This window comes from Pelodiscus sinensis, chromosome 12 (genome assembly GCF_049634645.1).
Source record: "Pelodiscus sinensis isolate JC-2024 chromosome 12, ASM4963464v1, whole genome shotgun sequence".
Classification (NCBI taxonomy): domain Eukaryota; kingdom Metazoa; phylum Chordata; order Testudines; family Trionychidae; genus Pelodiscus; species Pelodiscus sinensis.
The window spans coordinates 46,307,006-46,327,999 of NC_134722.1; the positions used below are offsets into that span (position 1 = coordinate 46,307,006).

General features: G+C 55.5%; 1 protein-coding gene across 4 annotated transcripts in view; it reads left to right on the forward strand.

The window, feature by feature from the left end:
- The first annotated feature begins 256 nt into the window (after window positions 1–256).
- The window catches only part of NDRG4 (NDRG family member 4), an 83,436-nt gene continuing 62,698 nt past the window's right edge, over window positions 257–20,994 (forward strand). For 2 of the 4 annotated variants that reach the window (XM_075940478.1, XM_075940479.1), the window contains exon 1: window positions 13,201–13,252. In XM_075940478.1, coding sequence (XP_075796593.1) covers window positions 13,216–13,252 — 37 coding nt within the window. In that variant the 5' untranslated portion in view covers window positions 13,201–13,215. Of the gene's footprint in view, window positions 276–12,374; window positions 12,570–13,200; window positions 13,253–20,994 lie in introns of those variants that run through there. The other 2 variants (XM_075940481.1, XM_075940480.1) reach the window with 2 other exon arrangements.

The window sequence follows — 20,994 nt, forward strand, 5'->3', positions numbered from 1 at the left end:
AAATGAGCCCCTTTAGGGGAATCTCCAGTTGTGAATCCAAGTGGCCCAGCAACTAAAATTCCCTTCAATCCTCCCCAAAAGTGACCGTCAGGTGGGCATGTGCAGGTCAGCCAGTCACCAGACCACAATGATGATCAAATTATTTCTTCTCTTCCAGTGTGCAGGAAGGAGCATACATCAGTCCCTGTGATGTGCCTGAAGCGCTTCAACATAGACAGATCAACTTCACTGGAAACCATCTGCGCTGTACAGCGAAGGACCTTCAAGCATCATTGGTGGGTTGGCATCTGTTTCTATGTGTCCCTTTTCCTCTTCTACAGACGCCCCCTCACTGCTCTGTCTCTGTGTTGGTGTCTATTTATATGCCATCGAGCAATATGGGGGAGTAAGGGAGGGTACTATTTGCAGTGCTCTCATAGGCTGGTATATTAAAACACGCTTCTGTCTGGAGACACGCATGAATGCAAGAGACGAGGTGTCAGATAGATCGGTTCTCACATGGATGTTTTTCAGAACTTCAAGCTGTTCTGCATCTTCCCACCTGTCGTTCCACAGCCGGAAGCCACCCTCATGCTTCAGGCCATAAACTGAGCGGAACAGGGGTCAGGAAGGAATTCCCCGCCCCCTGTATTTCATCTTCCCTTCCAGGCTAAGATTATGAAAAGGTTCCAAGGAGAGGAGTCTGCATATCTGACAGCTTCCAACCACCCTGAGCCTGGCCAGTCTGGGTTCAGACCCAGGCACTAGTTGCATTAGAGCAGGGCTACTCAACTTTGGAAGCCACCGTGATGCTCCCAGGACGTGCTAAGGGCTGCAACTTAAGAGCGGTTGCATATCCATGCAAATATATGCAAACAGCTTCTTTCACATGGATGGGCATGAACACAAAGATGAAGGCAAGACTACACAACACAAAGGCCCCATTTTAGTCAGTTCTGCTGCTGTTAATAAAATGCAACATTTACCTGATTTCCACCTATCTGACAGCACTTTGAATGAGCAAGGACAGTCCAGGAATTGAACGACTAAAACGCATCTTAAGAGAAGAACGTTCTGTTGACTCGCCGTTGTGGAGCGTGTTCCCAGTGGAGGCCATGGTCAAAGGATCCCACCCGTGGGCCGCGTGTTGAGCCCCGGGTAAACCCAAACCGCACCGCAGGCCACAAACAAATGAGCCGCGGGTCGCATGCATGGGCCACGTGTTAAGTAGCCCTGCATTAGTGGAGGATTGATTCCGAGAGCTGGAGGGAGACCAGGTGCCCATGCAGGTGCTGTTAATTAAGTCGGCGCAGGAAATGCTTTTCCCATCCGGGGGATGTTTTCAAGTCTCGGCTTGACAAAGCCCTGGCTGGGTTGATTGAGTTGGGATTGGTCCTGCCTTGGGCAGGGAACTGGACTTGATCTCCTGAGGTCTCTTCCAGCTCTATGATTCGATGGTTTCTGCCCTTTTCCTAATTCTGCATTGGGATCAGAACGGAGACGTCTCCACGTTTTTTTCCAGGGAATTGTGAGCGGATGGGCAGTTGGCGTTGCGGGGCTCTTTTCTCTCTTTCGCAACCATCCACTGTCTTCCTTCGAGACTGCTGACCAAGAGGTGTAGCAGGCTCACTTGCCAACCGAGGCAGGACTAGCTTTATTTTTCAAAACGGGAAAGATCCCCCGGGAGTGTCGTTGGAAACGATGCCTTTTCGGGCCCTAGAGCTCGCTGTGGCCCTGTCCCCCTTTCACTGCGTCTGTGGGACTTTTACGCAAGATTCCCAGTTACTTTCACAGGCACTGGGGCAGTACGTGAGAAATCATGTGCTGATACAGCAGGGGTGGCCAACCTGCAGCTCGTGAGCCGCATGTAGCTCTTCTCCCCCAAAAGTGCGCCCCTTCCATGTCCTCCCTCCTGGTTCCCCTGTGCTCACCGGGGTGGCGATTCAAAATGGCATCCAAGATGGCGGCCAATGATGAGAGCCTGATATGGCCTAAGCCTAAGCTTAGGACAAAGCACAGGAAAAAAACCTACGCTTGTTTCTTAAAGGGACAGCCTCCTTTTTTTTTTCCCCCTCGACAATTCTGGTGCGGCTCTTCGCATTTTACATGTTACAGCCAGGTATTGTGTGTCCCTTTACTAGCAGGGGTGTGTGGGCACACGCACCATTGGATTCTAGAGCCTGCCGCCGGTTGTTTTCTCTCCACTTTGTGGCATGCAATCCCGCAGCAGCTGCCAGATGGTGTTTTCAATCTGTGTCTGGACTGGAAATTGCCATCACTCCTCTCAGCGAGAGGCCACGCTTGGGTCACTGTCGCGGGCATGATGTTTGGAAACAGGGAACATTCAAGCTATTGTGCTGAGCTGCCTGGTTGGAAACATGGAATGTTCCGACTGAAAGCTGGGGTCAGAATTCACAGTGATCTGGACAAACTGGAGAAATAGTCTGAGTTAAACAGGATGAATAAGGACAAATGCACAGTGCTCCACTTAGGAAGGAACAATCAGTTTCACACATACAGAATGGGAAGCGACTGTCTAGGAAGGAGTACGGCAGAAAGGGATCTAGGAGTCATAGAGGGACCACAAGCTAATTATGAGTCAACAGTGTGATGCTGTTGCAAAAAAAACAAAAAAGATTCTGGGCTGCATTAAGAGGAGTGTTGTGAGCAAGACACAAGAAGTCATTCTTCTGCTCTACTCTGCGCTGATTAGGCCTGAGTTGGAGTACTGTGTACAGTTCTGGGTGCCACATTTCAAGAAAGATGCGGAGAAATTGGACGAGGTCCAGAGGAGAGCAACAAAAATGATGAAAGGTCTAGAAAACACGAGCTGTGAGGGAAGACTGAAAGAACTGGGCTTGTTTAGTTTAGAAAAGAGAAGACTGAGGCTACATCTAGATTGTGGGAGGGTTTCAGAAAAAGATACGCAAATTGCGAACTGCAATTTGTGTATTTTTTCTGCTTTTTTTTGGAACTGGCTTTTCTGGGGCCAAATTTCGGAAAACCCTCTTCTTTCGGAACGTCCCTTATTCCTTTCACCAAGACGAATACAGGGATGCCGAAAGAATGCACCCGCTTTTTTGGAAACTGTTCCAAAAAAGTGGATGCATTCCCTGGACATGGCAGAGTTTTTCCGGGATATCTCCAGTATCCCGAAAAAACTCTGCAGTCTAGACATAGCTTGAGAGGGGACAGGATAGCAGATTTCAAGTATGCAAAAGGGTGTTACAAGGAGGAGGGAGAAAAATTGTTCTCCTCGACCTCTAATGATGGGACAAGAAGCAATGGACTTAAACTACAGCAAGGGAGATTTAGGTTGGACATTAGGAAAAACTACCTTCCAGGGTGGTTAAACACTGGAATAAATTGCCTAGGGAGGTTGTGGAATCTCCATCACTGGAGATATTTCAGAGCAGGTTGGATAGACATTTCTCAGGGATGGTCTATTCTAGATGGTGCTTGGTTGTGCCTTGAGGGCAGGGGACCGGACTTGATCTCTTGATGGCCCTTCCAGTTCTAGTGTTCTATGAGTTTATGGTTCTATGATTATATTGTACTCACGTTACACTGTTGTATGTACTGCGGTGGGCTGGCTAGCGATTGTGTTCCTGGCTCAGATGAATGCTCCTAGAAGGACCAAAAGTCACTGGGGGCTTCATTAATGCAGATCCCCCGTGCTGGAGCCAGGCACGTACCATGTCTGCTGGAGGTATGCCTCACTGGGTTCAAGCAGCTGGGCAGACCAAGGACTTGAAGCTTTATAAAATTATCAGTCCTGGACAGAGAGGAGGGTCCCTCACACTCGATCCAAGAACTGTCATGAGAGGGACAAGGAGTCCTGTGGCGCCTTATAGACTAACAGATGTATTGGAGCATAAGCTTTCATGGGCAAAGACCCACTTTGTCAGATGCATCTGACGAAGTGGGTCTTTGCCCACAAATCTTATGCTCCAATACATCTGTTAGTCTATAAGGCTTGTCGCTTTCTCAGATCCAGATGAACACGGCTACCCCTCTGATATGTGTCAGAGGGGGACCAAGAGAGACAGATCCTGCAGTGGCTTGGAGAACGTTGCTCCTGAGTGAGTTTCACCAGGGATATTCAGAGATCTTCCAGACATCAACTCATCTAGGTATTTGCCAAGTTTCACAGGTCACATACAAAGCACTAGCAAAGTCAGTAGAAACTCAAATTGCAATACAGACCCATGCCTCATTTGTGCTGCCCTGCATACAGGGCCGGATTAACTCTTCTGGGGGCTCAGGGCGATTAGATTTTGTGGGAGCCCCCAGGCTCCAGTGGGGCCAAAAAGGAGGGATTCACTGGGTGGAAGGGGGCTGCAGGTTGAGGCAGGACTGAGGGTTTGGTGAGGACTCTGACTGTGGCTGTGAACTCAGGGGTTGGGTTGGGGATGAGGTGTTTGGGGTGCAAGAGGGGGCTCAGGGTTGGGGCTCTGGGTTGAGATGTGGGGTCTGGGAGGGTTTTAGGGTGCAGGAGGGGATTGGGATTTGGGACACTTTCCTGGGGCAGCTGCTGTTGGTGCGGAGGAACAGGTGGTTCTGTGCAGCCCACACTGCCCCGTCCTTGCCAGCAGGCATGGCCCCCCGCAGCTCCCATTGACCATGATTCACAGCCAATGGGAGCAGCAGGGGGCGGAGCCTCCAGGTGAAGGCAGTGCAGGGATAGAGCTTTCCAGCCCTTGTGGCAACAGAGCTCCAGCTGCAGGGGAAGAGGAACAGCAGCACGCCGAGCACCTGGTGCCCCAGCCTCTCCCTTCTCCCCAACCCTCTGCTCCCCATCTCGACCCCTGCCCAGATAATCCAAACCTTCTGCACCCCCCTCCTGAACCCACACCCCCACCCAGACCCTGCACCAAAATCCCCTGCCCCAGGTCACAACCTAAACCTCCTACTACACCTCTGCCTCAGGTCACAACCCCCTTCCAGACTCTGCACTCACTCCTGCACCCCGCTTCCAGGTCAGAATCCTCTCCCACACCCCCTTCCGGACTCCAACCCCTGCACCTCTTCCTGCATCCCAATCCCTTGCCACAGGTCACGATCCCTTCCTTCTTTCAAACTCCCTATCAGATTCCACACCCCCTCCTGCACCCCACTCCCTTACCCCAAGCTCCCTTCTGCACCCAACCTCCAGCCCCGCCCCCGCACCTCCTCCAAAGCCCTTGACCACTTACCAAATTCTCGGAATGGCCCCCATCAAAAATGATTGTTCCCCTTTGGTCTAACTGATCACCAGACTGGCAGAGACCCTGCAGGGTTTTTTGCCTTCCTCTGCAACCTGGGCTCCCAGACCACTGACAGTTTTAAACTAGTGTAGCAGGTGGAAGGAAGTTCTTCTTCACACAGCGCACAGTCAACCTGTGGAACTCCTTGCCTGAGGAGGTTGTGAAGGTTAGGACTAGAACAGGGTTTAAAAGAGAACTAGATACATTCATGGAGGTTAAGTCCATCAATGGCTATTAGCCAGGCTGGGTAAGGAATGGTGTCCCCAGTCTCTGTTTGTCAGAGGGTGGAGATGGATGGCAGGAGAGTGATCACTTGATCATTACCTGTTCGATTCACTCCCTCTGGGGCACCTGGCATTGGCCACTGTCAGCAGACAGGGTACTGGGCTGGATGGACCTTTGGTCTGACCCAGTCTGGCCGTTCTTATGTGGATTCTCTGTAACTTGAAGTTTAAACCATGATGTGAGAATGGACGGTCCATTCCTTTAGGCCAGTGGTCCCCAATGCGGTGCCCGTGGGTGCCATGGCGCCCGCCGGGCCATTTCTGTGTGCCTGCCGAGTGATTGGTGCCAGCCGTGCCCCTAGGCGCGCGGCGCATGGGCGGCGCCGTCCCCGGGCGCGCAGCACATGGTCAGTGCCGGGCCTGGGCACGCGGCGGTTAGGCGGACCCACCCCCAGATGCACGGCGCGAGGTCTGTGCCAGCCCCGGCCCTGGCCCCGGGCATGCAGCGTATGGGCTGTGCCGGCCCAGGCGTGCGGCACATGGGCGGCACCGGCCCCGGGCACGCAGCACATGGGAGGCCCCACCCCTGGGTGAGCGGCATGAGGGCTGTGCTGGCCCCGGGCTTGCAGCGTATGGGCAGTGCCAACCCAGGCATGCGGCATAGGGGTGGCGCCGGCCCCAGGCACGCAGCACATGGTGGCCCCGCCACCGGGCGTGCGGCGCATGGGCACTGCCGGTTCCTGGGTGCGTGGCACAGGCGCCGGCTCCGGGCACGCAGCACATGAGCGGTGGCTGCCCCGCCTCCGGGCGCACGGGACATGGGCTGTTCCGGTCCCAGGTGCGCGGTGGTGTATGGGCGGCCCCAACCCTGGGCGTGCAGCACAGTTGTGGCACCAGTCCCGGGCACGCAGCGTATGTGTGGCCTTGCCCCCGGGCGTATGTGCGGCTCCGCCCCCGGGTGCCCAGCGTGCGAGCAGCCTTGCCCCCAGGCGCCCGGCAGCCCCAAAAGGTTGGGGACCACTGCTTTAGGCCTACGCCTCAGCTTTGTACCTCAGATGCAGCCCTTGCTGGAAGAACTCGGCCCAGAGCCCCCCCGGGTACCATCAATCCCCTTTGCGCCTGTCTTGGTTTCTCTGGCAACCACTGCGCAACAGCCACCGAAGCAGAAGGCAGAGAGGAAGGGAAGTGGATGTGCCGGAAGGAGGCCTCGTGGCTTGAGAGAGAGTCTGATGGTGAAGAAACAGACCAGCAATGAAATGAATGAGGCAAATAAGGGCTGAAGCTGAAATTAGGTGGAGGAGAGCTGGTGGGAGGTAGCACTGGGTGGGGAGAAGGCACACCAGATACCACGGGGGGAGCGGGGAGAGGCGGTCTGGGAGCATGCCTGCAAAATGGGCCCCATCCATTGGCGTGGGTTGATCTTAGCAGAGCAGAGGGGACAGTGGCCTAATGACAAAGCCTGTGACACCTGCTAGCTAAGATTGTCGGACTTTGTTTCCCTTTTCTCGCACTTTCTTTCCTTTGTTTTTTCTTAAATAAAGGGGAAACGGAATGTAAACATTGGTGTGAGGGATATCCAATCACGTTTAATGAGTTAACCAGTTCAATGTTAAGCTTAACTAGTTAACTGATTAAACGGGGGCGGGCTTCCTGGGTAACCAGTTAACCAGTTACCCATTCACATCCCTAAGGGATGTGGGTCAGGAATGAGGGATTTAAGCTCTCAAAAGTCAGGACATTCGGACATCTCTGTCAGAGTCTCTGTCCCCCTCACACCTATGTTCCGGGTACCCTGTGTCCTCAGGGCGCAGATAAGCTGCTTGTGAGCAACAGCCATTTTGAGGGGAGCTGGCTGGTCCTTTGGTTAAGGACCTGTGTCCTGTTCCTCATTCTAATCTGCAACCGTGGACTTGGCTGCTCGGTGCCTCAGTTTACAAAAGGGGGCCAATGAAACTTAGCTTTCAGGAGTGTTGGGAAAATGAATGGATCTTTGTTTGTTTGAAAACAAACAAAAGGAAGTTTTTCTTCACTTAGTGTGCAGTCAACCTATGGAACTCCTTGCTGGAGGATGTTGTGAAGACCAGGACTTTAACAGGGTTCAAAAAAGAACTAGGTACATTCATGGAGGTTGTGTCCATGAATGGCTATTAGCCAGGATGGGTAGGAATAGTGTCCCTAGCCTCTGTTTGTCAGAGGCTGGAAATGGATGACGGGTGAGGAATCACATGAGGATTCACTGTTCTGTTCACTTCCTCTGGGGCACCTGGCATTTGCCACTGTTGGAAAACAAGATACTTGGCTGGGTGGACCTTTGGTCTGACCCAGTCTGGCCGTTCTTGTGTTCTTATGTTCCTAGGAACTGACTTGGATAAATCAAGCCAAAGCTTTTCAATGGGAGCTACAGGAGTGTCTTTTGGAACTCAGAATAATAATAGAGATGTAGCCATGTTAGTCTGCTCTGGCTGAAACAAAAGACAGGACAATGCAGCACTTTAAAGACTAACAAGATGGTTTCTTAGGTGATGAGCTTTTGTGGGCCAGACACACTTCCTCAGATCAAATAGTGGAAGAAAATTGGCACGACCATAAATACGAAAGGGATATAATAAAAAAAAAAGTGAACACATATAAAATTGACAAATCAGATTTTAGAACAGAGGAGGGGGTGAGGGGGAAGGTTAGACACTAACACATTATCTCATAGACACTAACCTCCGCCCTCCCTCCCCATTCTAAAATCTGATTTGTCAATTTTATATGTGTTCACTTTTTTTTATTGTATCTCTTTGGTATATATGGTTGTGCCAATTTTCTTCCACAATTTGATCTGAGGAAGTGGGTCTGGCCCACGAAAGCTCATCACCTAATAAACCATCTTGTTAGTCTTTAAAGTGCTGCATAGTGCTGTCTTTTGTTTTGGAACTCAAATGTCGTGGGCATCTCGAAACCAAGTCTGCAAGCCGTGAGACAGGAGTGCATCATCTGTCTTCTCAAACCTAGGTTTTCTTGGGGTCCACGTTTTAGAACCTGGGCGTTCCTGATATTCCTTCTAAAGCCCAACCCGTATTCAGCCTGCTTAGCTTTCCTTGGCTGAACTAAAAGCACAATGAAAAGCAAAGTGGAAAATGCTGCACTGCCCGAGACAGCAACGTGGAAAAATCCATTCTGCCAAACCCCATCCTCTCCCTCGTTAAACACACAACTTCAGTGCGCACCAAATTAGTCCTTTCAACAGATGTGTTCTTTTCACTGGCTCTGTTTCTGAAGTAGCTGTCAAACTTGTTCTACAGTCTCTGGCTTATGGTACAGAAAACCTGTGCTTTTAAGAGGCCTAAGGAATATTGTAATTTATTTCCGGCACATGGACTGTTCTTAATGGATATCCATCTAAAAGCCTTTATTGTATTATTCAATAAGGCTCGATTTGGGGCAGAGATGATGGGCAGATTATGATCTCATTTACACTGGTGTAAGTCTCTGGAAGCCAATGGAGTCAGTCCAGGTTTACGCTAGTGTCAATGAGACTGAAATCTGGTCCCTTTTATTCCCATAACAGAAATCCCCATAGCCCACCGAATTCTGTATTTTCTTTCCCTGCTCCTTTTCCCCCAGTGACTTAGGGAAACACCACGAAATTCGGATCCAACCATTACCCCAGCCATAGTCAGATGACTGAACACCGAGTACAGAGGGCCAGGCCACGTGATGGCTGCCGACTCGCCTGGCAGTACGTTGTGGGGGTTACATGCACTCCGTGTTTTCATGCTCTCTCCAGAGTGCTCACTGATAAGTGAAGGTTACTGCTGTACCAGACACTTAGCTATTAGATGTTGCGTTCACACAGCAGAAGGGCTGAATTAAAATGAAAAAGGGTTGCCAGGCGACCCACAAAGGACTAAAATAGATGAGTGCTGAGGAACCAAGTATGGAGTGAAATGTTTATATCAATAGTCAGATCGGAGTCTCATCAGCCATGTATGTCGCCAGAATGGTGAGAACAATGGGAGTCATCCGAAGTTATGAACCATCTCTGAATGAATACACTCAGCAGCCTACCGGCTTCCCCGCCGCAGGGATGTATGCTAGTGATTGAAGATATCGCACTATACATCGGGACGAGAACAACCTTGCTGACCAGCTAAAGAGAGAACCGGGGGATGCATGTGGCTTCTGTCTCTGTTCATCTCTCTCAAATGTTGTCCGCAAAAGTCTTTGAGTCCTGGGAATTTAGTGACAAGAAGCCAGATTCCAATCCCCATGGAAATTCAGGGTCGCTCCAGTGAAGTCAAGGCAGTGGCTGCAGGTTTACACCAGTGGGAATGAGATTGGAATCCAGTTCAGGGAAAGTGAACTAGCCGTTAGTAAATTTCTGACCCACCTTTCACGGCAACCACCGGACATGAGATCACATGCCAAATCCTACAGCTACAGAAGTACATTCTCATTCCAAAACTGTTCAGATTGAGACTTTAATGTCACAGCTCTAAGCAAGAACTTAGCAAGGGAATCCCCATCGCTTGCAGTCACGGCTGGATCACTTTCTTTAAATCATGCCAAGCCAGCAGAAGCCAAGATAATTGTAAAAGTCCCTTCCAGCCTTAAGATGTATAAAAATTCATGAACATTTGAAAGGTAAGGGCTCCATGACCCCCGGCATCTCAGCTTCGTCGTGCCCATGCGACTCTGTGAACGCTTACTTTGATTCTCTCAGAGGTAATGTGGACCTCGAGTGCTCACTGGCTCCAGGGTGAGCAGGAGATATTGGTAGTGCAGAGAGCTTACATGAGACATGCGACTTCCAGACCCTGTGCACAACATCTCTAAGGCCTGTGTCCACGTACAGCGTAAGGGCACTAGTACTGCTCCGCAAGTTAGACAAACACTTCATATTCATATGGCAGGATTTGCCCTTTAAAATCCCAGCCTAAACTCTGCACTTAACTTACTGCTAGCGTTCTGTGCCACCTCTGTGCTGATTAAGCCTCAGTTGGAATATTGTGTCCAGTTAAGAACATAAGAACGGCCGTACTGGGTCAGACCAAAGGTCCATCTAGCCCAGTATCCTGTCTGCCGACAGTGGCCAGCACAGGTGCCCCAGAGAGGCTGGACCGAAGACAATGATCAAGCGATTTGTCTCCTGCCATCCCTCTCCAGCCTCTGACAAACAGAGGCCAAGGACACCATTTTATCCCCTGGCTAATAGCCTTTTATGGACCTAACCTCCATGAAATTATCTAGCTTCTCTTTAAACTCTATTATAGTCCTAGCCTTCACAGCCTCCTCTGGCAAGGAGTTCCACAGGTTGACTACATGCTGTGTGAAGAAGAACTTTCTTTTATTAGTTTTAAACCTGCTACCCATTAATTTCATTTGGTGTCCTCTAGTTCTTCTATTTAGGGAACTAATAAATAACTTTTCTGGAGAGATGTGGAGAAATTGGAGAAGTTCCAGAGAAGAGCAACAAAAATGATGAGAAGTCATGAGCTATGAAGGAAGGCTGAAGGAATTAGGCTTGTTTAGTTTGGAAAGGAGAAGACTAAGAGGGGACATGATGGCAAAGTTTTTTCATATCTAAAAGGGTATTATGAGGGAGAAAAATTGTTCTCCTTGTCCTCTGAGGATAGAACAAGAAGCAATGGGCTTAAACTGCAGCAAGGGAGGTTGAGGTTGGACATTAGGAAAAACTTCCTATCAGGGGGGTTAATCACTGGAATAAATTGCCTAGGGAGGTTGTGGAATCTCCATCACTGGCGATTTTTAAAAGCAGGTTAGACAAACACCTGTCGGGATCAGGGATGGTCTATGGTGCTTGGTCCTGCTGGGAGTTCAGGGGATGGGACTTGATGACTTCTCGAGGTTCCTTCCAGATCTAGGATTCTCTGATTGATTCTTTGGGGCTTCCGGGAAGCACACCCGATTGTTCTTACGTTAAAACCATGGCTTATATATCTATGCTGCCCAATAAATGAGATGCTTACACAGCATGTCTGAATCAGTGTCTGTTGCTGGCTTTTGCAACGAGGGCGTAACGTGGAAAGCCGAAACATTTTCATCCCTGCTGAAAACATTCCCCCGGTTCCAGTAACTCTTGGGTGTAGACTACTGCAGTGTGGGGTTTACTGAGCTGCTGGACCTTCCGTCTAATGCAGGGGTGGGGAACCTAAGGCCTGGGGGCTCAGTGCAGCCCCTGACTTGCCTGGATCCAGCCCCCGAAGCTCAGCCCCCCCCCCCCGCCCTGGTCTCAGGGGTGTCCCTGTACTGCCACAAGAAGGCCACAGCAAAGTTCTCCTGCGCCCGGAGTGCAGGCCCCTGCCACCGTGGCTACCAAACAAAGCTCGTTGTGCCGGGTGCAGCCTGGGACCCCTGAGAGAGGCTGGCGCGGGGCCCCTTTCCAGTGGCACAGGGCAAGAGTGCATGCCAGGCCTTATGGCCTTTACCATCCACGTACACCAGCAGCCCTGGGATCAGCCGGGGAGCTGCGCCCCCCGGCTTTGTGTGTGTGTGGGGGGGGGGCAGATCCCTGTGTATCCGTATCCCCAAAGGGGAGCCCCAGATGATCCAGGGGTGCCCCGGCTGCAGATCTGCAGGGCTCTGGTAACAGACACGAGGCGCCGGGGGGTTCAGTCTAGATGCCCCCCGATCCCGGCCCCGAGAGCCCTGTCCGGGGGGCGCACTTACAGCCTCCGGCGGCCCCGCGTACGCCCCGCTCCAGCCAGAGCGCAGGGGCTGGGAGTCTCCCCCCGCCCCCGCCTGCTGGCCACGCAAGAGCGCGGGGGCTTGGCCTGAAGCCCCGCTCTGCGCAGCGCCCCCCGCCCCGCGCAGCGCTGCCCGCGTCCTGCGCCGCTGCTGCGCGCCTGGAGCCCTCCGGCTCCGCCTGCCCCCTCCCCAGCCTGACGCAGCAGGGCAGCGCCGCCGCGCCCTGCCCCTGCCCGCCGCGCCGCCAGCAGCAGCCGCCGCGTCTCCCCGCCGCCCGCCGAGCCCGGGCACGTGGCGGGACCCGCACCCTGCGCCGGCGGCTGGGGGCGCCGCGGGGCGCGCTCCCTGCCCGCGCGTGGGGCGCAGGAGGCTGCCCGGAGAGAGGCGCAGAAGGGTCCCCGAGCGCCCGCGTCGCGCTGAGCCGGTGAGTCCCCCCCCGGGAAGCCTTTCTGCGCGGATCGGACCTAGCGGGGTGGGGATCCGGCCCGGGCGCCCCCGCACCTGCCCGATCCCGATTGCGCATCGCGCACAGGGGACATCTGGCTCCATCCCCCCCTCCTCGCCCAGCCTTTCAGCGCAGGTGCCCGTGTGGGGGGCTGGGAAGCAGCCCTGCTTGCTCCCCCCCCTTCCCGCCTTGCTGCAGGCTTGCCAGCAGACCCCCCTCGCCCCCAGCCTGGCAGACAGCTATCGTGCGCAGAGGACGCTTTGCTCTTTTGGGTGAGAAGTGGGGGGCTGGTGTGTTGTGTCTGCACCCGCAGCCTGGGCTGGCGCACCGTCTGCGCCAGGCTTCGCCAGCCGGGCCGGGCGGGCTGCCCCCTCAGCGGGGGCTCTCCCCCCTCTTTGGGGAAAGGCGCCAAGCCCCCAGCTGCCTGCCTTGAGCACGCAGCCCCCCCTCTCGCCCCCCACATGCTGCACTTCCCACTCCCTCCCGGCGCTGTCTCATTCCTGATCCTCTCCGCCTGGAGCTCATCTGTGGCGAGTGGCTTTTCCGCAGGGACCGTCTCCACGCCTCCCTGGCTCCTTTGTTTCCCTTCGCGCCGCCTTCACCTGTTGGGCGAATACGCAGCACCATGAAGGTTCTGGGGCATAAGATAGAATTGTTCCCAGGTAAATGGCATCTCCCCCCACACATGGGGGGCGCCGGGCAGGCGGGTGAGTTACGTTCCCGCACTAAAGGCGCGTGGCTTTTCCCGCTTCCGTCCCCAGCAAAGGCTCTTCTGTGGATGCAGCTCGTTGGTGGCACTGCGGTGGCATCCTGGCTTGGGGTAAAATCCTGCCCGGCAGAGGAAATCCCCAGCCACTGGCATCATCAGACGCCAGCTCCGGTCCTCCGTCAGCGGCTTGTCTTGGGGGGGGGGGGGGAAATGTGCTTTGAACAAGAAACCCATAGTGGAGCTGGCTGCGGGAGCGCAAGCAAATGCGGAGCCAGCCTGGGAATGTTTCACTTTGGGGGGCAGATTTCCTCTTGGTTCCGACCCCTCGGTGTCAGCTGGCTCGTGTTTGCACGGTGCTTGGAAGCGCCAAGTCTGGTGGTTGATTGTCTCCTGTGACAAGCAAATGCCCGGCAGCCTGGCAGCAGCTTTTTCTGGGTCCCCTGCGTGGGGACCTGCCTGTTGCTGGGAAGAGGGGGCTGGCTAAGGATCGGAGAAGGGGGCTGTTTCTCTGCAGGAGGCTCCGGTTGTGCCCTGTTGACGCAGGCTGCTTTCTGCCTCCTCAGGGGACCAGCTGTTGAGCCAAAGCCCAGGGTGCCTCAGCCAAGATGGGGATGCAGAGACACAGCAAGGCACGGGAGCCAGGGACCTTGCTTGGTTTTTTCCCTGTGTTGCGTCTGGTGGCCAGTTGCCGAGGTCTAGTGACTGAGCAATTCTGGGTGCACCGCGGCCGTGGGCACTGTGGGCCGGGGGTGGCAGACCTGTGATTGCTTTGGGGTGGTAGAGAGAAGGGCCGATACTTAGCCTGGGGTCTGTGTGGACTCTCCAGCTCCTCCCCATGCTTGGGAGCCAGATGCACAACCCTCTGGGCGTGTGTCCAAGGAGCAGTTCTAACCTCAGTACTGGTAGCCCCCCGGGGGCGGTTATGGGTGCGGTCCGGCAGGTGTTTGGCTGTAATAATAATCCCTAGCTCTTCTATAGCACTTCTGATCAGTAGATCTCAAAGGAGGGGGCAGTATCAGGATGATCAGCATTTTACTGGTGGGGAAACTGAGGCACGGAGTGGGACGGTGACTGGCACAGGTCGGTAGAGCCCAGTGCTCCTGCATGGCAGAGCCTCGTTCTCCTCCAGAGGCTAATCCCTGGTGCCCCAGTCGGGGCTGGGCTGGAGGAGGATGCAGCCTGGTGTGCTACTAAGGAAGCCGGGGGGACCCAGACAGGGTGTCTGGAAGCTGATCGGTGGAGGGGGGGTGCAGTCTCCACCTTGGCTGAAGCCTCTTCCGGCAGGAGAGCAGAGCTGAGATGGGGAAGGTGGTGGAGTGGGCACCGGCGCGTCTGTTTTCTCTCTCGCTTCCAGCCCCTCCGGGCTGTCTGGCTGCCGTTTGCTTTCCCAGGCTGAGCCCTGGGGACTGGGGGGAGGTGGGTAGCTTGCTCTCGGCTCCAGCTGCAGCCCCTGGGGTCCGTGGGTAAATAAAGCGCCTGTGTGCCCGGCCAAGGCAGCCGTGCCTGGGGATCTCATTAGCCCACAGTAGCATCTACCTGGCTGAGGGGTCGTCGGGGGAGCCAGGCTGCGCCACCGGAGGCTGTAGCAGGAATCTGTAACCTGGCTCCATCTACACGGACGAGACTGGACCACGTGCCAGAGGGGCCAGGCCGTGCGCAGGCCCCCTCCTGCCTGTGCTGGGCTCCTCATGGAGCGGGCTGCTCTCCTGCCCAGCGGTGGGTGCTCCCGCGGGCACCAGGTAGGGGGTAGGGGGGCTGGAGAATGACGCCAAGTCCCTTGCCCGCTGATCTGTCTAAAATGGGGTGCAGTGTGTGGGGGGGGGGAGGGGGCGAGCAGACCCTGTTGGGAGCAGTGAGCTCTGCAAGCTCCCAAGGTGTGTGCCGTGGATGATTTCCCTTGGCACTGGCAGTGCGGCCCGCCCCTCCCCTCCCGTCTCCTCCTCGGGGACTCCTGCTTGGCCGGTGACGTCCGGGGGCCAGTCTCCCCTGCCCGTCTCCACCTGGCAGTGGCTGGAGGCCACACGCCCTTGCCTCTCTGTTTCCCGGCTGCTTCGTTTCTCTCCGTCGGTCCAGGATCCGTGACCGGACTCTTAAGGAGAAGGGGCCAGCGCCCAGGAGGCAGACAGCCCGTTTGCTGCGGTGTTGGCCAGCAGGCCGCTCAGCGCTCCCCAGCACGGTGCTGTCACTTGTGCCTGTCACAGCGGGCGCTGCATGATCCATAGGCACTGCCCTGCCAGAGACCCTTTTCTTTACTGCCCCCCCTGCTCGCTCACTTTTCCCTTTTAGGGCCCTTCCCGGGGCCTTACTAATAAACTCTGCGTCAGGGAGAGAAAATGTATTCCTCCTGGCGCAAGCCAAACATGGCCGCCTTCTGTGTGCTGCTTTGCCTGCCTTGTGGTGCCTGGGAGCAGCGGGGTCGCAGGCCATGGTCCTGTGGTCTGCGGGCTCCTTGAGGCAGGGCCGTCTCGCGCTGGGTTTGTACGGGGTCTGGGGCGGCGGGGCCTGAGCCCGGCTGCTGCCTCTAGGCGCTGGGTTAATGCAAACGGGAGCCGGGCCGTTCGTTAGCACTCCCGGCCCGACGCTCCTGGAGGGAGATTGGAGGAGGCGTTTCTTTCGGCCGTGGGGAGAAGCACGCCCCTGCCAGCAGACTCGCAGGCGGTGTTAAATTGAGCGTTGGCACAAGTGGGTGTCTCCTCCGTGTCTGTCAAGCCCCGCGCGGGTATAACATTTGTATCCGCCTCCAAAATGAGCTGTGGATATTGGCGTCCAGGCCTGCGAATTTGCAGGGCTCTTCCTCTCTGTTGCGTCGAGAGCCAGTCTCTGCAGAATTTAGGGCCACACGTGGGCTCGGCTCGGGCTCCCCAGGGGTTCGGTGACGTGGCTTTCACTTGACGTTTTCTTTCTCGTAAGTGTGACGAGGCTCTTGTGCTCGGGCGGGACTTGCCGGGGGTTCTGAAGGTGGCCAGGCGAGGGCACTGGGTGAGGGCAGGTCTCCACGACGGGCTGTGTTGGATCCAGCAGGGGTCGGTTTAGCAGGGAGGCAGGCGAAAACGACCGCTGAGCGTTCTCCGGTATTCCACCCCCAGGAGATGAGGAAGCGGGGTTGACGGGCGGGTCAGCTGCCGACTTGCTGCAGGGAAGAGACCGGGGTGAGTGGCTGTAAGCACGTCGAATTCTGCCACGTTCTTCCTGGGGCTGAAATGGCGTAACTTAGGTGGACGGTGTAGGTAAGGCCTTCTGTTTCACAACCCCAGACCTAGCCCCGTCTCCTGCTCCAAGGGGTCAGACTGTTCCTTGTTTGTCTCTCCTCAGTGAGGCTGGATTGGAGGGTTGTGGATGGAAAGACGGCAACGCACAGCTCCGGAGGCAGGTCCGCCGTGCCTGGGGTCTGGTTAGAACACAGGAGCACCCCGACCAGGTTACAACAAGGCATGGCCCGGCCCTGCTGCAATCGGCACGTAGACCGAGAGCCAGACTCTGGGTCTGATGTTCTTCTCATGACCAGGCCTGTTCAGGAGGGGGTTGTGTTGTGCAAGGCAGAATTTGGGTGGCTTTGGTGTGAGGCGTGGTGGCTTAGGGTTGCCAGGTCTCGGAGCACAGGGCTCGTCCTCCTGGCATGTTGGAAAGACGTTTTTCCTGGTCGCTGGTTACTGAAGAGCAATGCTAAGTAGGGATGTTAACTGGCATGAGGTTTACCAGTTAACCGGCCCTTGCCAGGGAACTCCAGCGGGGAGCAGCCCCGGCTGTGGTGGGGCTGGTGGATGGGACCCCCGATCCTGGCTGCAGCAGGACTCCCCGGTCACGGTGGGGCTGGCGGGCAGGCCCCCGCAGTGGGGAGAGGCAGCCAGGGCTAGGTTAAAAGGGTTAACCGGCTCCGTGCTGTCGTTTAACCGGTTAACTAATTGAACACCCCTCGCAGTAAATCTGATACTGTGCCGAGGCTTTGCGGGAGGATGGCAGTCACGGGGTAGACGAAGGTCCCTGGGTCCTCCAACGGTTTTGGTTTCCAGCACCCCTTCTGGGCGGCGCGCCGGTCAGCTGTTCTCATGCCGGGTTCCGCCTGTGGCCGGCGCTCCCATGCTGGAGGACGTGGGGTGGTTTGCGGCAACAGAGGGGTCCGGCAGGGTGGCAGGGGCCTGCGGGGTCAGCTGATCGCTCTTAGGAGTCGGGGGAGGGTGTTGACCGGTAGAGGGGCGCAGGGTTCCCCCAAGGAGGAGGTGCATCGCTCGGGATATTTGCTGGGGGGAGGCGATGACTTAGTCTGTTCTCGCCAGAAGGGCGTTCGTCCTCTGGCGGGTTGCCAAGGGACGGGAGAGCAGCGCGGCCCCTTCCGCCAGTGCCGAGGGGCCTCCACCTTCCGCGGATCCACACTGCCGGCGGAATGCACTTGTCAGCCCAAACGCCCCGAGTTCCTCCCTGCTCACCCCCCTGGCAGGGCCCAGTGTTCCCCCAACCGCGGTGCGGCTGGCCGAGAGCCCGGAGCAGTGCCAGGAACGCAGAACTGCTTGGCTGTAGGAGCTGGGGAAGGTACCTGCCCCTGCAAAGGACCCCGGAGCCTTCCGATTGATCGCCACTTTCAGTATAAAGCTGGTTTAGTTCTGGCCTGGGACCTTTAGCAGCTAAAAGACGCTTTTCCATCCAGCCCTTTTGTCGGCCTCAAATGTCCCAAAAGCCTGGAAACTCAGACAGCAGGTGGGCAGGAGCATCAGCGCAGCCTCCCCAATGCTGGCAGGGGACCCCCAAGCCTCGGGGGCCAGATCCAGGCAAGCGGGGGGTTCGCATCCGGCCCTCGGGCCTTAAGTTCCCCGCCCCTGCGCTAGGGGAAGGGAGCTAGTGAGTAAGTTTTTGGGCAGGTAGGTTGCCGGATTGTGCAAATTCTAACACCACCAGCTAATGAGTCCTTGTCGTCTTGAGGCCTCGCCCCCTTGGAATAACTGTCTAATCGTTGCTATGAAACGTGGCCAGAGCCCAGCTGTGCTAGAACAGAGCTTCTTGTTAGGGATGTTAGCTAGTGGGTAATTGAGTAGTCGTGTAACCGCATGAATTCCGAGTGGTTACTCGACTATTCTGTGGGTGGAGCCGGAGAGCCCCCTGCCACCTCACCCTGTTGCCTCTATATCAGAGGCAGCAGTGCAGGGTGCCAGGCAGGAGCTGGTCTGAGAGGGAACCAGTTTTAAAACCTGCTCCTCACGCAGACCAGCTGCTTGCTGCCCGGCACTGCTGCCTCTGATACGGAGGCAGCAGCGCGGGGTGGCAGCAACCCCTGTCCATGGGAAGTCCGAGCTATTTAGAGGCAGCAGGATGGGGTAGGAGGGCAGGGGAGGCTGCCGCAAAGCAGCCTCTGCCCACGGACAGAGGCTGCTCCGCATCCCACGAGCACCCGGGCTGCCGGCCCCACCCCTGGGAGCTATCGAATAGTCGTGTAACCGCTAAGATTCCATGCAGTTACACGACTGTTCAGTTACACGCTAACATCCCACCGCAGATGGGATTGTGGAGGCCGTTTCTGGGGTTCGTGGGTAGGTGAGATGGCCCAAGAGGCGCCCATGCTGGGGGCCTCCTGTGGAGAGTGGGAAGGGTGGACTTAGCAGACCCGCGAAAAAGCTACCGAAGGTTTCCCCCTCCATTCTTACCCTGGTGTCTGGGCCTTTCACACGCTGCAGTGATGCTGTCTGATCTACAGTGTGCACATCCCCCCCCCCCCCCCCCCCCCCGCGTCCGCTGTGAACATCTTGGCATCTGTGGCGTCACGTGTCACCTGTAACATCCCCGTGGTCAGTGCGGTTTTGGATGGACTTGTTGTTTAATATGGTCGAATCCTCCTGGTTGGCACAGATCTGCACAGAAGGGGAAAAGGTAAGCATAGCTCCGGCTGAGCTGCGTAGGTGAGTCGTTTGAATTGCAGGGCTTGCTGTAGAAAGAGCATGAAAAGGCCAGAGAATACCACAGGCAGGGAAGAGGCAGCCGGAACAGAGCAGAGAAGCAGGGTGAGGAGAGCGGGGGCTGGTGGGATGCGAAACCCGTGCTATCAAACAATGATTTGCTCCTGTTAGCTATGTACATGGGCTGCCGGCACCCCCTCCTGTGTCAATTAACCAGGCAAGGAACACTGATAATCCATTGTTCAGAGCCATTGAAAGATCCTGCCTTGCCGCGGGCCGTTGTCCCAGTTAGGCAGGGGGGAGGGCTAGTTAAGAGGCTGCTATTGAATTAAGCATATGTTGCCTTTTTGGGTACTCCGCAGCGGCCAGTGCAGGGCCCGGATTTCAGAGACCTCTTTCGATGAGTCAGATCTGCCTCCAGTAAACAGCCCTACCCGACGCGGTGCTTGTTGTCGCTCAGTCTCGGATTAGTAAAGCAGGGCTAGCGTAACTTTCTGTTTTACGGGTGGGGAAAGGGAGCCATTTGCCAAAGGCTACGTAGCTAATCCAGGGCAGAGCCAGGAATAGAACTCGTGTCTTCTGAGTCCTGAGCGGGTGCCCTCCCTCGTAGGCAAACTGCAAACAGCCCAGACTTTTGGGGCCAGAAGTGTTTGTGGCTGTCCTGCCGGTGGGGAGTGTCTGGATGGGTATTAAAATAGGTCATGTACTTACTATGCATGGAGAGAAGGGGGAGGGCATCTTGAGAGCCCGGGGCGGGGAGCTGGTCTAGCAAGCACGTAAGAACAAGAACGGCCAGACTGGGTCAGGCTACTTGTATCTAGCCCAGTAGCTTGTCTTCTCTCAGTGGCAAGTGCAAGATGCTTCAAAGAGAATGAACAGAAAAGGGCGATTACCAAGTGACCCGTTGTGACGGCGTGTTGGGGGTTCCCCGTCTCCTGCACCCCGAGATGGCACAAACAGACTGCACCGGCCAGTGGAATAGAGGAAGTTTATTGCCTCTCCAGGATACAGCATAGCACAGATGTAGTCTGGTCACAGAACTGGGCTAGGATGCCTCAGGCCCCCTTGAGTTGGGGGGAGACTGGGCCCCTAAACTCCAGCTCCTCTCCCTAGGCTGTCTCCTCCATGCTCCCCCACAGTAACAACTAAATTCCCTTGCAGCCCTGCCCCCCAGTCCAGGGCAGCATTCACCTTCCTTTGTTCCTCTCCATGGGGGGTGTCTGGCCACTGGTTCGACAAGTTTGGCCTTATCTCTGCCTAGCGAGATTTTCCCTGCTGGGTCTTGCTCCAGACAGCAGGGGTCACCACAGCCCAGCAAGTACCCCCACTACGTCACACCCGTCCCATATCATCCTGTTCCCAAAGCATAGGGTTGCATTTCAGGCCATCTTGACCTATAGTCATTGATGGTCTTATTCTTCGTGAACTTCTCGAATTCCTTTTTGAACCCCCATTGGTCTTTGGACCTGCAGAGTCCCCTCGTCCCATGTTTTGCGGCTTGACTCTGTGTGCGTGCTAAACTTGTTCTCTGTTTGTTCCATTGGGTGGGTGCTGGCTCGTGTTTTACGTGAATGAGTAAATAACATTTTTTCTCCGTACCAGTTGTGATTTCGTAGACCTCTGTCCTATCCACCCTTCGTTGTCTCTTTTCCAAACTAAACAGCTCCAACGAGTAGCCCTGTGGCCCCTTAGGGTATGTCTACACTACCCTCCTAGTTCGAACTAGGAGGGTAATGTAGGCATATCGCACTTGCAAATGAAGCCCGGGATTTGAATTTCCCGGGCTTCATTTGCATAAGCGGGGAGCCGCCAT